This window comes from Leucopleurus acutus (assembly GCF_964270905.1).
Source record: "Leucopleurus acutus genome assembly, chromosome: 15".
NCBI classification, from domain to species: domain Eukaryota; kingdom Metazoa; phylum Chordata; class Mammalia; order Artiodactyla; family Delphinidae; genus Leucopleurus; species Leucopleurus acutus.
In genome coordinates this window covers 32,266,035-32,280,455 of record NC_139157.1, presented here as the reverse complement: position 1 = coordinate 32,280,455, position 14,421 = coordinate 32,266,035, and the positions used below count along the sequence as shown (strand labels likewise).

The 14,421-nt window shown below is 37.0% G+C and overlaps 1 protein-coding gene across 6 annotated transcripts in view; it reads left to right on the top strand.

Moving 5' to 3' along the window:
* Nucleotides 1–14,421, top strand: part of L3MBTL3 (L3MBTL histone methyl-lysine binding protein 3) — a 114,473-nt gene that overhangs the window by 58,959 nt on the left and 41,093 nt on the right. For all 6 annotated transcript variants that reach the window (XM_082855702.1, XM_082855705.1, XM_082855704.1 and 3 more), the window contains 3 exons: nt 3,095–3,171; nt 6,102–6,187; nt 7,964–8,074. In XM_082855702.1, the coding sequence (XP_082711828.1) occupies nt 3,095–3,171; nt 6,102–6,187; nt 7,964–8,074 (274 nt within the window). The remainder of the gene's footprint in view (nt 1–3,094; nt 3,172–6,101; nt 6,188–7,963; nt 8,075–14,421) is intronic.

The following is a 14,421-nucleotide window of genomic DNA, read 5'->3' as shown; positions in this document are numbered from 1 at the left end:
AGTTGCCTTATGTATTGAGGTGCTCCTATGTTGGGTGTATATATATTATAATTGTTATATATTCTTCTTGGATTGATCCCTTGATCATTATGTAATGTCCTTCCTTGTCTCTTGTAACATTCTTTATTTTAAAGTCTATTTTGTCTGATGTGAGTATTGCTACTCCAGCGTTCTTTTGATTTCCATCTGCATGGAATATCTTTTTCCATCCCCTCACTTTCAGTCTGTATGTGTCCCTAGTTCTGAAGTGGGTCTCTTGTAGACAGCATATATATGGGTCTTGTTTTTGTATCCATTCAACAAGCCTGTGTCTTTTGGTTGGAGCATTTAATCCATTCACGTCTAAGGTATTTATTGATATGTATGTTCCTATTACCATTTTCATAATTGTTATCAGGTCTCTTTTGTAGGGTCTTTTCTTCTTTTGTGTTTCCCACTTAGAGAAGTTCCTTTAGCGTTTGTTGTAGAGCTGTTTTGGTGGTGCTGAATTCTCTTAGCTTTTGCTTGTCTGTAAAGCTTTTGATTTCTCTGTCGAACCTGAATGGGATCCTTGCCACGTAGAGTAATATTGGTTGTAGGTTCTTACCTTTCATCACTTTAAATATATCATACCACTCCCTTCTGGCTTGTAGAGTTTCTGCTGAGAAATCAGCTGTTAACCTTATGGGAGTTCCCTTGTGGGTTATTTGTCATTTTTCCCCTGTTGCTTTCAATAATTTTTCTTTGTCTTTTATTTTTGTCAGTTTGATTACTGTGTGTCTCGGCATGTTTCTCCTTGCGTTTATCCTGCCTGGGACTCTCTGCACTTTCTGGACTTGCGTGGCTATTTCCTTTCCCATGTTAGGGAAGTTTTCGACTATAATCCCTTCAAATGTTTTCTTTGGTCCTTTCTCTCTCTCTTCTCCTTTGGGGACCCCCATAATGTGAATGTTGTTGCGTTTAATGTTGTCCCAGAGATCTCTTAGGCTGTCTTCATTTCTTTCCATTCTTTTTTCTTTATTCTGTTCCACAGCAGTGAATTCCACCATTCTGTGTTGCCGGTCACTTATCTGTTCTTCTGCCTAAGTTATTCTGCTCTTGGTTCCTTCTAGTGTATTTTTCATTTCAGTTATTGTATTGTTCATCTCTGTTTGTTCTTTAATTCTTCTAGGTCTTTGTTAAACGTTTCTTGCATCTTCTTGATCTTTGCCTCCATTTTTTTCCCGACATCCTGGATCATCTTCACTGTTATTATTCTGAATTCTTTTTCTGGAAGGTTGCCTATGTGCACTTCATTTAGTTGTTCTTCTGGGGGTTAATCTTGTTCCTTCATCTGGTACGTAGTCTTCTGCCTTTTCATTCTGTCTGTGAATGTGGTTTTCGTTCCACAGGCTGCAGAATTATAGCTCTTCTTGCTTCTGCTGTCTGCCGTCTGGTGGATGAGACTATCTAAGAGCCTTCTGCAAGCTTCCTGTGGGTGGGACTGGTGATAGGTAGAGCTGGGTGTTGCTCTGGTGGACAGAGCTCAGTAAAACTTTAATCCACTTGTCTGCTGATGGGTGGGGCTGGGTTTCCTCCCTGTTGGTTGTTTGGCCTGAGGCGACCCAGCACTGGAGCCTACCCGGCTCTTCGGTAGGGCTAATGGTGGACTCTGGGCATGCTCATGCCAAGGAGTACTTCCCAGAACTTCTGCTACCAGTGTCCTGTCCTCACAGTGAGCCACAGCCACCCCCTGCCTCTGCAGGAGTCCCTGCAACACTAGCAGGTAAGTCTGGTTCAGTCTCCTATGGGGTCACTGCTCCTTCTCCTGGGTCCCAGTGCGCACACTACTTTGTGTATGCCCTCCAAGAGTGGAGTCTCTGTTTCTCCCAGTCCTGTTGAAGTCCTGCAGTCAAATCCCACTAGCCTTCAAAGTCTGATTCTCTAGGAATTCCTCCTCCCGGTGCCAGACCCCCAGGTTGGGAAGCCTGATGTGGGGCTCAGAGCCTTCACTCCAGTGGGTGGACTTCTGTGGTATAAGTGTTCTCTAGTTTGTGAGTCACCCACCCAGCGGTTATGGGATTTGATTTTATTGTGATTGTGCCCCTCCTACCATCTCATTGTGGCTTCTCCTTTGTTTTTGAATGTGGGGTATCTTTTTTGGTGAGTTTCAGTGTCTTCCTGTAGATGATCGCTCAGCAGTTAGTTGTGCTTCTGGTGCTCTCGCGAGAGGGAGTGAGAGCACATCCTTCTACTCTGTCATCTTGAACCAATCTCCTCCTTCCACTCTCTCTTAAACCCACTCTATTCAGGCTTTTGCCCTTTCCCATTCCCAGCTCCACCAAAACAACTCTTTTCAACTATACTAATGACATTTATGTTGGTAAATCCAGTGATCAGTTCTTGTTTGTCTCTTCTTTGACCTAGCAGTAGCATTTGACCCAATTGATTTCATCTTTCTTTCTCTCTCTTACTTTACTAGTCATTCCTTCTTGGACTTCTTTGTCTCTTCTCTTCTCTTTTCTGTTCTCTGTACTCATTTTCTGGATGGTTGCATCTCTGCTCATCTCTGCTCATCTCAAATGCTGATGACTCCTAAATATGTGTTTTTAGCCTTGATCTTGCCCTTGAACTCCAAATTTTTGTGTTCATTATCTACTTCTTGACCTGTTTATTAAACATGTTAGTAACAGAACTCTTCATTCACTGTGTGGAATGTCAGGCTGTGTTTGCATTCTTCGTGTCTCAAAAAATGGTAAGTATACTCTTCTAGTGGCCATGCCCAAAACATTGCAAATGTCCTGGACTTCCCGTCACTCATACTCACGCAAATTTATAATCTTTTAATTTTTGCTATTTTTGAAGTTGCGGAATATAACACAATTTGTGTGGGAACAAAAACTATTTCCCTGGTATCAAGTTTATACGATATGTATCTGATAAAAATCTACTTGGTACTAATATATTGGAAGAGTGAAAAATCCTTTGGTATAGCAAATATTTTTTTCAAATTAGATAGATTGTAAAAAATAGAACTCTGTATAAGGTGTTCACAATCTCTAACATTTTTGAACTTTTACTAGTATTTGAGAATTTATCCTGATAATTACGATTTTTAAATTTATATAACCTACAGGTGTGAAGCCTCTAGCCCACACATTCATCCAGTTGGTTGGTGTAAAGAACATCGAAGAACCCTTATTACTCCTCCAGGTTTGTGTTGATTATGGGTCTACTGTTTGTTATGTCAATTTGAGTTTATTTTCATGTGCTAAAGAACAGATTCTGTGGCTTCATCCTAAGGCAATGAGTTTTTGAGCATATCACTAATGTGCCGTGGCTACTGCTTATATGAAATGACGGGGTGGTTAGCTAACACAGAGCATCACTGTGGTATATGTGGTTGCTTGTGGATACTCCTGTGAGTGATGAAGACTGTCATTATCACAGGGAAAGGATGGCTCCTTGGTTTGTTACAGGAGCTGTTGTGTGGTTGTTGCCTGCAGCATGTAAGCATAAAGACGCAGCTTGGAGCTTCAAATACTTGTCTTATTCCATTCTACCAGCTGGTGTCAGTTTTAGGCTTGTCCCCAGTTCCTTGATACTGCGTCTCAGTTAGTACCTGATCATTTACTCACTCAGGGCACCAACCCTTCCTGTGATGGGAGAGGCGAGTCCCTTCCACTTTCTGAGTTTTCTTCTATGTTCACAGATAAAAGCTCCTGTCCTTTACTGATTTACAGAGCTGTTTTGAAGATGAAAAGAGCATTTACATAAACTGTAAAGTGTTAAAGCAAGGTATTAATGGTTTTGTGGCCCAAATGTGTTGCTGCCTGGAAGATTTCTCCCATTCAGTCCTCCTGAGTCCTGTGGCTTATGTCATATTAGGAGTGGTGAATAGTGATTGCCACTATCACCATCTGAATTGCTGTGAGGATTCTTTTGGATTTCCCAGTTTGATAATGATCTTCTTTTTCTTATCATCCTTTTAGTGATCATCAGGGATCCAGTAAATAAACAGGACCAGTGAGCAACAGGTTCCTGGCTGTGTTTTCACAGCACTGGGTTAGGTACCCTGGGAAGGGGTGGTGTGAGGCATTATTAGTGACTTCTGATGTGAGGCAGATTACCAAGTCTTCTGTCTCCTTTCATGGACTTTTATAATTCAGTAGAATGAACAGAAAAGTTGCAAGAACAGTAAATGGCCCATCTAAACCCTTGAACCAGAGACCCATTCAAGTTTGGCAGTTGTACCAGTGATGTCATTTATAGCCAAAGGATCAGGCATATTACTCGGTTGTCATATTCCTCTGGTCTCCTTCACTTGGCTCTGCTTGACTTTTATGACCGCCATATGCTTGAGAATTAATGACTACAGAGTAGTCATTTTGTAGAATATTACTTAATTTGGGCATGATTGGTGCTTCCTCGTGATTAGACCCAGGGTATGCATTTTTGGCAGGAATATCCCAGAAACAGTGCTGTGTTCTCATCGCATCCTCTCACGTGGCAGCTGACGTCCGTTTGTGTCATTACTGGTTGACTTTTACTAGTAATTGATCAAGGTGGTAGTTACCAGGCTTCTTCACAGATGTCACTTTTTTTCTCTCCGTAATTGATAAGTATTTGGGAGAGACACTTTGAGATTGTATAAATATCCTGCACTTCATTTCCATGTCACTCACTAGTTTTAGCATCTGTTGATATTTCTAGTGTGAATTATTATTCCGACAGTTGCTAAATGGTAATTTTTCTTATTCCATCATTCCTTGTACGTAATTAGTTGACATTCTTCTGCAAAGAATAGTTTTCTCATCTTCCTATTTATCATTCAGTTTATTTATATCAGCATGGACCCATACATTACTATTGTCATCAATGGGTTATAATCCATTACTATAGTACCTCATTTATTTTTATGGCCAGATTTTCTCAGATTTGGCCAGTGGGAGCCCTTTTAAGCTGGGTTCTGTGTCCTTTTGACATGTTTTTTTTTTTTTTTTTATCATTTTTTTGGAGAATTTCCTATTTTCTGCTACAGCTAGGCTTATCTTGTGCTTTCCCTGACCCAACCCTGAAGTCACCCATTTCTCCCAGACTCCATGGTTCCTTTTCATAGAGAATGCTATTTAGACACTAAGACCTAGACACTAGGTGTGCTCACTGCTACTGGACTAATGCTACTTCTGGCCTCTCAGTAGACATAGGAAATACAGTTACGTAAACATATAAAAAATTTATGTGTATTTCTATATCCATTTGTAGATATTGAAAACCATGAATTTATACGATTAGCTTCAGTTCACATCCAACACCACTGAATTCATTCTGGTTTTCCACTTTTCATATTTATACCTCTCTTTTTAGCTATTGAGAAATCTGGCTTCTATTGTCTCCAGTATATTTACTTATATTTTCAGTCCCCATAAAGGGGACTATATAAAGTAGCCCATTTCCTACCCTACTGGGCCAACATTAATTCCTACTCATGTCTTCCTACTGGGTTTTGGACTCTGGAGGAAGCAAAAGGAGGGTGGGAGGGAGGAAGGATATTTGTTTTTAGACATTTTGTTAATACTGTTCCATGATTTATTTTAACTTATTTGTTTGGCCTAACAATATGACCATCTGGAATAGTTCACATATTGATATATATAAACCTGCCTCATTCTTTTTAGTAAATGCTTTCTATTTTACACTTACTGTATATATATATATTTTGCACATTTCTGTATTGATGGTCATTTAACTGGTTTTTACATTTTCACATTTACAAACGATGCATTTTCTTTGTATACACATATGAAATTTTTCCTAGATTATTAGAAGTAAAATTGCTAGATTTTGAAGGGTAGTTATGTTTGTGTGTATTTTGTGTTGTAAGACTTTCCTTACCTGAGAATGAAAATTGTATATATTAAATTTTCATTTAAAAGTTGATAAAGAAATCATGATCTAGATGAAAATGATTTCATTATTACAAGTAGCTCTGAATGTGTAACCAGTTTAAAGTTATTTTGTGTAATATGAACATAATTTTCTTCATTATAATGATAACAATATCTCATAATTTTATAGGTCAGTTTGTGGTTCTCACTATCATCTTGGTTAAACCTGACAGGATTTACTGTTTTTATTCTTAGGTTATCCAAATGTGAAACATTTTTCTTGGGATAAATACTTAGAAGAAACCAATTCTTTACCTGCTCCTGCAAGAGCTTTCAAAGTGGTGAGATATTATATTTTACAATATTTGATTAATTTGTGTTGATGATAGTGTTCAGTCATTGAAATTTAAGAACAGAAAGAGTATTGGTGAACAGGAATAGGAGAGAAACAGAAGACCAAAGAAGTTGTTTCTGAATTTTTACAATTTTGAAAAGCAAAATTGTTACTGGGGGTTTTGTTGTTGGCATCTAAAAAATACTTCCATTTTGGACTTTAAAGTCTCCTTGGAAAATACTTATATTTGAATTGGTTTGCAGTGAGTTGGTTGTACAGCACACTTCTGTTTTTCCAGCTAGATATTCTGAAAGACCAAACAGAACGAGATATTGCTTTATAATGAAAATTATATTTGATCATTCCTTTGGGTTTGTTTATGGCAAGCTGAGATGCTGGGTTTTTTTTTTTTCTTTTATTGCTGTAAATCAGCATGTTTGACTACCAAAATGCAAGGTCGTCTGTTTTTATAATAGTAACTTTCTAACTCAGGGTCATTGCTTCTTCCATATTAAGATTCAGAGTTAATCTCAGTTGTGTGCAAGGGAGGAGTAAGAAATGAAATGTATTTAAAAATTTTTTAAATCTCATGTATCTTTATAATTTGTATTTTCCCATGAATTTAAAGGGAAAGAAAGATATTTTAAATACTTTATTTAAAAAAAATGTGAACAGTCTATCATAAACAACATTTTTATTTAATGGATCCTTTTGTGCATAAATTTCCAGGATGTTTAATGATAGAATTAATTAGTAGGCATGGACCCAAATACATAAGAAAAGAACATCAAAATTTTTGAGAGAAAAACTATACTACATGAAGAAAAGCCATATCAAAGAATATGTATGATTTCATCTCAGAGTAAATACTCCATCTGAGAGTAGATTCAGGATTTATAAATGAGTAATGTTTAGAGTCATGTCATATTTATGGATTTTACCTGACTCTCTGACTTTAACGTAGCCTCGTACAAAGAAGAGCTCCTTTGCACTTTGCTTTGAACTGGATAAAATTACATCAAGCTCAGTCTGCATATCTAGTGTCACGGTGATATCAGAGGGAAAATTAAGATTTCTCTCGTTTGGTCTTTAGGTACCTTGCATTAATTGTTCTGCATCCTTTACATAATTTTCACACTTGATTTTCACAGTAAGACTTTTATTACACCCATTAGCAATCACCTTGCCTTCTGCCCGTAAATTTTTCAGAGGCTGATGGGCTTTTGCTGAGTATTGAGGTGTGGGTAGCTGTAGGTCCTCATTCTCATTCTTGTTCTTAGTAGAGCAATTCCATCTTGCATGTCTTGATTGCTAATTCTCTTCTTAAAAAGACATCTGTTGCTTTTTGGTCCCACTACCACCTCTAATCTCTGTGTCTTATCTTTGCCACTTGAAGCTTCTTCCCTCTTTTTTAAAAATAATTTTCATGTTTGTTGATTTTTGCCCAGACACCTCCAACCAATGAGAAGAAACTCGTCATCCCTATGGCTAATCAAAAAAACCATAGTATTTTGAATTTCATCTTAAGATCATTGGCTTTCTGTTTGCTCCTGTGACTAGTTAGTTGCCCAGGCTGTTTCTGTTGCCTGTGGGCTTGACCATGTGATTTGGGATTATGTTTGCAATAGGGAGAGTGAGGTCCAAAGCCATTCTAGGAACTTGAGTTTGAAAAGCTAGTTCCCTTAATAACTCATCTTTTTTTTAAAAAAATTCTGTCTTTGTGACATAGAGCTCACCTTCCCTTCCTCTGAATCTCACTGTATAAAATTTTCTGTTATGGCAGAAACCTCCACATGGATTCCAGAAAAAAATGAAGCTTGAGGTCATAGACAAAAGAAATCCCATGTTTATTAGAGTAGCAACAGTTGCAGACATGGATGATCACCGGATAAAAGTAAGTGTTCTGTTGTGGTTTTGTTTGGTCTTTTGTTTTCTTACAGGACATCTTAGACGAAAACTTTAGCAGATATTTAATTTGTGAAGTCCGAGAATTAAAGTAGGAAAGCCATAGAAATATGCAAATTAAGTGGCTGCGCACATCCTTGTGAGTCAGTATTTTTCCACTTTTTCACTTTACATAAGTATTCTCTTTAATTATGACTGACTTTTAATATTTTAAGTATATATTTGGAGGAAAAAAGTAGATACATCATATTAAGGTCATCTATTCAGGAGAAGATATAATATTTCATTTTCCAGTAGTGTGTTCTTTTTAAAAAATATTTAAGGTCAGTGTTTTCTTATGGTGTATAGTGCATGTCGACTTTTCAGAATATCCTGTTTTTTAATACAGGACAAGTTAAGAGAAATATTTTTATAAATAAAGTCCGATTTTATTAGAGTTGGATTAATAAAAGTCAAGTACCTCTCATAAAGTAAACAAACGTGTAAGAAGATGGGTTCAGCCCACGTCCAAATGTGATAAAGTGAAGTGTAGTAGCGGTTCCCAGTGAGGAGCCTCAGGCTCTCGTCTCTGTTTCTGGCTTCAGCGTTAACTTCACTCTCAAACCAGAATGATGTGCCTTCTACTTACCTCACAGGATCATTTAGAATTTCTGTTAAGAATAATACTAGTTATGAGAGCAGCAAGACGTTAGATTTACATGGAGTTTTACAGGGTAGGAGTATTCTTCCATCATCTGATATTTGTGGTGATAGCAGTGTGGGAGATTTATGTTATTGTCATTACTTTATCAATGAGGCTGAGACACAGAATAAATTACTTATTAATTATGGGCAGTGGCAGAACTAAGTCACGGTCCTAAGCTATAGGAGTCTAAGTTCATGTTCTTTAAGTAATAATAAATCAGATCTTCATGTATCTCTAATGAGATAATATATAGGAAAGTAAATTATAAAATAACATGGAAAACCTGTACACATGTAGTATTTCCATAAAATAGAACTTTTAGCATTTAATTCACTGTTTTTAAGATTGCGTAATCATATAACATTTTAGAAAATTTTATAAGTAATGGAAGACCTGTGTTAATCTTTTTCAAGTGTGTTTTCTTGTTAGTTTTCCTTAGAAATTTAGAATTAAGTAATACATTATTTTTATAAATCAAATTGGTCAGAATTGATAAAAAAAAGTGTTTTGGCTTGGGTGCAGAAAGTTTATTCCCATATACAGCTGGTGAAAGTATAAAGTGTCTCAGCCTTTCTGGAGAGCAGTTTGGTGATAGGCATCAAAAGTCTTAGAATGTTGTTTATCCTTTAATTCAGGAATTTCAGTCCTAGGAATTTATGTTAAAGGAATAACCAAAAGGAATATGCAAAGATAAAAGCTGCCAGGAGGATATAACAGAGCCAGTGGTTTATGGTATTTAGCATTGAGAATAAGCAGAGTGGGAGATGGGTAAATATAAATGACTATACATCTACATGCTGTTTCATATTTTAGAAAAATATTTAATTTTGGCAAGTGAGAAATTCGGGTTTAATACTATATATAATGTCTGGTATTGTCTTTTAAAAGAATATATATATGTATGTGTGTGTATATATATATGTATGTATGTGTATATATATGTGTGTGTGTGTATATATATATATATATATATATACACACACACACATACATAAGCAGTTATGGAAATAAACAAAGCAAAATAATGACAGTGATTTTCTGTTAAGATTATACGTGATTAGGTTTTTCTTTTTAATTATCAGGTTTCAGGAACACGTATTACTTTTGTGATTTTGATCCAGAGGGGTCAAATACTCTAAAGTGGATGGTTCAGTTAGTTAATGAGAAAAGTTTAGACTAGAAATCCAGCTCTTTTTGCTTCTGGCTGAATTCTCTTTCCAGTGCAACATCCGGGTCAATCTTTACTACACAAAAAAGAACTGGCTAGTGAGGTATATAGTTGACAATCATCTTTTAGAATACTGGAATGAATTTCATAGCTAAACATAAACCAGTGGACAAATATCTGTGTTTTTATGAAGTCCACAAAAGTTTAGTGAACAGGTGACAGTAACTCAATTTGAGGATTCATCAGAGACTTGTGAAAATACAGGTCGCTTTCAACAGTAGAAGTTTTTCTAATAATATGGGAGATGATGTAGCAAGAACGCTTATTTTTTGTTTTTCAGGAAGGACAAGAAAGCGGAAAATAGAGACGAAGTCATTAGTGTAGTGTAATATTTTAAGTTTCTCAAGGATAAAAATCAACTCTTAAGTTAAATAAAATCAACTTTTTAAGTTATGTAATACATAATATTTCACACTGAGTTATTACGGTTAAATTTTTTTAAACCTGGTATATTTTGCTGTTGAAGAAAAATGACAAGAATATTTTTGCTCTTGTCTTTTATGTTTTCGTGACAGAACGTAAGATTGTTCTGCCCTCCCCATCCCCGCCGCCAGGTCTGGTTCCCCAGAGGCAGGAACTTCCACCTCTTTTGGCTGTTGCTTATGACATTTGATCGGCAGTTTAAAAAAATAGTAGCTGCATTCTGCTGTTTCTGAATCCATCAATTTTAAATATATTTATTTCCTTCCTGTTTTGGTAGTTCAGGATTTAGGTCTTGTCATCCTTCCCTTCCGCTTATCCTTTCAGTAATTATTTCACAGTGTTTGTTCTTTTTTTTTCACTCTTCCATGTTTACTGTTGTAAACAAATCTTGTCCACTGCTGAGCCAAGGAGTCTTTTTCTTATGATACTTTGTTTTTCTTAGAGTCAGTAATTAATTTCTATTTTGATTTTAAATTGTCTGTGTTCTTACTAGATTTTAACAAATGCTCCAATAAATCTGACAAGTCTTTTGGTCAAAAAGCTCAAGTGTATTTTTGAATCTTGCATCTATATCTTTCTTTTTTTCCTGAACCCTTCTTCCCACAGCTTAACAGCCACCTATTCTGATCAGCGTGGTTAACCCTCTCAGTCTCACACACAGCTTTCATCCTGAGACTCGCCTTTGCCAACACACTATATTGTATATTCATTTTTCCTGAGTCTCATGCTTTATACTTCTTTGTATACTCTCTTACCTTGCTGAAACACATCTTCTGTAACTTTCTGAGGAAGGGTGTATGAAAGGCATATTTTTCGACTCTTTGCATATCTGAAAATGTCAATATACTAGCCTTTCACTTGATTCATACTGTGATGGGGTAGAGAATCATTTCCCCTCAGAAACTACAGGCATTGTTCTGCTGTCTTCCCACGTCAAGTGTTAGGTTTCTTTTGTTTTTGTTTTTGTTTTTTTGCGGTACGCAGGCCTCTCACTGTTGTGGCCTCTCCCGTTGCGGAGCAACAGGCTCCAGACACGCAGGCTCAGCGGCCATGGCTCACGGGGGCAGCCGCTCCGCGGCATGTGGGATCTTCCCGGACCGGGGCACGAGCCCGTGTCCCCTGCATCGGCAGGCGGGCTCTCAACCACTGCGCCACCAGGGAAGCCCAAGTGTTAGTTTTTGAGACATCCAAGGCCACTGGGTTCCTTCTCTCTGGGTGATGTACCTTTTCTCTCTGGAAACTCTCAAGACCATCTTTGTCCCTGATATTCTGATGTTTTGTGGTGACGTGCCTTGGTGTGAGGGTGTTTTTTCATTTATCATGCAGGGCACTAATACCCTTTCACTGTGGATTTTCATATCCTTTGGGTTTTAGAAATGTTCTTACATTATTGCTTTGATGACTTCCTTCTCTCTAACTGTTCTCTTTTGCAAGTCCCGCTACACTCTGGTATTAAACCTCTGGGATGGACCCCCTATTTTTCTTATATTTTCTTTCTTATGCTTCTCTGTTTTTTTTTTCTACTTGCTTAGAGATATCCACTGTTTTTTAAATCCTGTATTGCATTTTTAATGACAACTATGTTTTTTTTAATTTTCAAGAGTTTTTTCTTATTTTGTAGTCTTTTCCCTTCCCCCCTTTCAAAATGGCATCCTCTTTTTATTTCCTGAAGCAATATTGTTTCTTATCTGAGGACACCAGTGATAGTTTTCCTTCTGTTTCCTTTTATTTTCTCTAAATTCCTCTTTGAGTTAGTTTGGCTTCTGCTTTCACATTAGAGCCTCTCTTCAAACGTCAAGTCCTTGGTTGGCTGTTCACAGTAAGAAAAGGCGCTTAACATTAGTTGTTTTTAGTCAATAAGGTGGGCTTTATTGGCTGTTGGGCTTCATGTGGGAAAAGAGAGCAGAGAGTCAGCTTTTTCATAGGGAGGTCCCCATTCTTCAGCGTCTGGATTCTTGGTCTAGAGCCTTTCCGTTTCTTCTAGTCTCCTCCCTAGGGAGGGGCAAACTTGGGGGCCGCTGTGTGAGGCAGGGAGAAGGATGGGGTTGGAGGATACAGGCTCTCACTCAGTCCGTGTGCTTTCTGTCCTGCCCGTCACCATTGTCCTGGAGTTTAAAACCTCCATGCTTATGTCTCTAGAAAGTAAACCTCTACTCTTGCGGGGTTGCTGAAGGGGCAGTTACTTTGGTGGGTGGCATAGAGGATCAGACCTAGAGGTCTAACCACTCCATATTCAGAGTTTGAGCCAATCCTGTCATTTTCCAGACCTCCTCACATACCTGCTGCCTCCACATTGAGTCCTTCTGGGTTCTGCAGTGTGAGCCAGTTCACTCTGGGCCTGCATTCCCTCTCTAGGCATCTGGGTTGCAACCCACCCACTCTCTACCAGTGGGTCAGCACTCCCTCATCTGCTTCTGCCCTCCACATACATCATTGCCACTTCTCACCTATCAGCTACTTTCCTTCTCCATTTGTCCTTTGTCCTTCTGGGTTTGTACCTTTTCAAACATAACTTTCATTTCAGAAGAGAGCAGAAATAAGCACCTGGGTCTAAAATGTGTTTTACTGAGTTGCAGTTGAACAGAAAATACAACCAAATCATTTTTTTAAAAAAGAAATAGTGTGCTTTCTAAAAATATTATCTGTCTTAATCTTGAAATTTTCAATAACGAGTATTAAGTTTTTATAAAGCATCCAAATTACACTCCTAGGTTAAAAATATATTCAGTTTTCTAAACTATAATTTTAAATCTGTGTAAGTTAAATCATCTGTACTATGCTTTGATACATAATAGTCTGTTTTCTTTAGAATTTTAATTAAATTCAGCCTTGTTGCTGAGTTGCTTTTATATTTAATTGTTTTTATACTGGGACATTTCTATTATAAATATTTTTGGATGTCTTTTTATGTTCTGTACAATGTTCAAATATTTCGTGTCGTACGTTTATGTATCTTCCTCTCTTGCTCTGTCAGGCATTTGATTTCATTTCAAAATAGGACCCAGCAAGGGAAAAGCCATCAGTTGCCATTACTAGAGTGTCTGACTTTTTTGTTTGTTTAAAGCCTCTTAATGTGCCAGGGACTGAAGTAGTAAAGATGAAATGAAATTATATAAACGTTAATAAATTTATTTCATCTGGGCTTCCAGAGTAAGAATATTAATTAGGGTTAATGTTAATTTTGTATATATTATTAATGTTCACATAATTTCAGACAGCAGTTTTTTAATTGAAGTATACTTGACTTACAATATTTTATTAGTTTCAGGTGTACAGTGTAGTGATTCAGTATTTTTGCAGATTATACGCCAGTAAAAGTTATTACAAGTAATGGCTATAATTCCCTGTGCTGTACAATATATCCTTGTTGCTTATCTATTTTATACATAGTAGTTTGCATCTGTTAATCCCATACCCCTAATTTGTTCTTTCCCCCTTCTCTCTCCCCTCTGGTAACCACTAGTTTGTTTTCTGTATCTGTGGGTCTCTTTCTGTTTTGCATATATATTCATTTGTATTATTTTTTAGATTCCACATATAAATGATCAGGTAGCAGTTTTTAAGTGCATTTGCTACTTAGGGAATTGTATTGTTACCTCTGTTCATAATATCTAAATTAAGTTTTAACTCTGAAATTTAACCTTAAAGTACTAGGATTCTCCCGATTGCCGGCCAACCTAGTTTGTAGGAGATGTTAGACTTATTTACAGTAGTAACTAAGGTATATCTGTCATCTAAGATAGATGACTTTTCATTGCCAAACTGAGAGGTCAGTTTTAATGAAAAGTAGGAAGGGGTTATGGTATCACCAGATATAGTAGCTCCAACATATTCTTGAAGGTATATGGGAGGAAATTTTTTAAAGAACCCTATTATTATGATATTAAGATTTTTGGAGTCTGTATTGCTGTACAGTAGTGTCCTGTTTAGTGTCAGTGGGACTCAATTCTGAGTGCACAGCAGAGTTACTTAGAAGTTAAATAAACATATAGGTGCACAG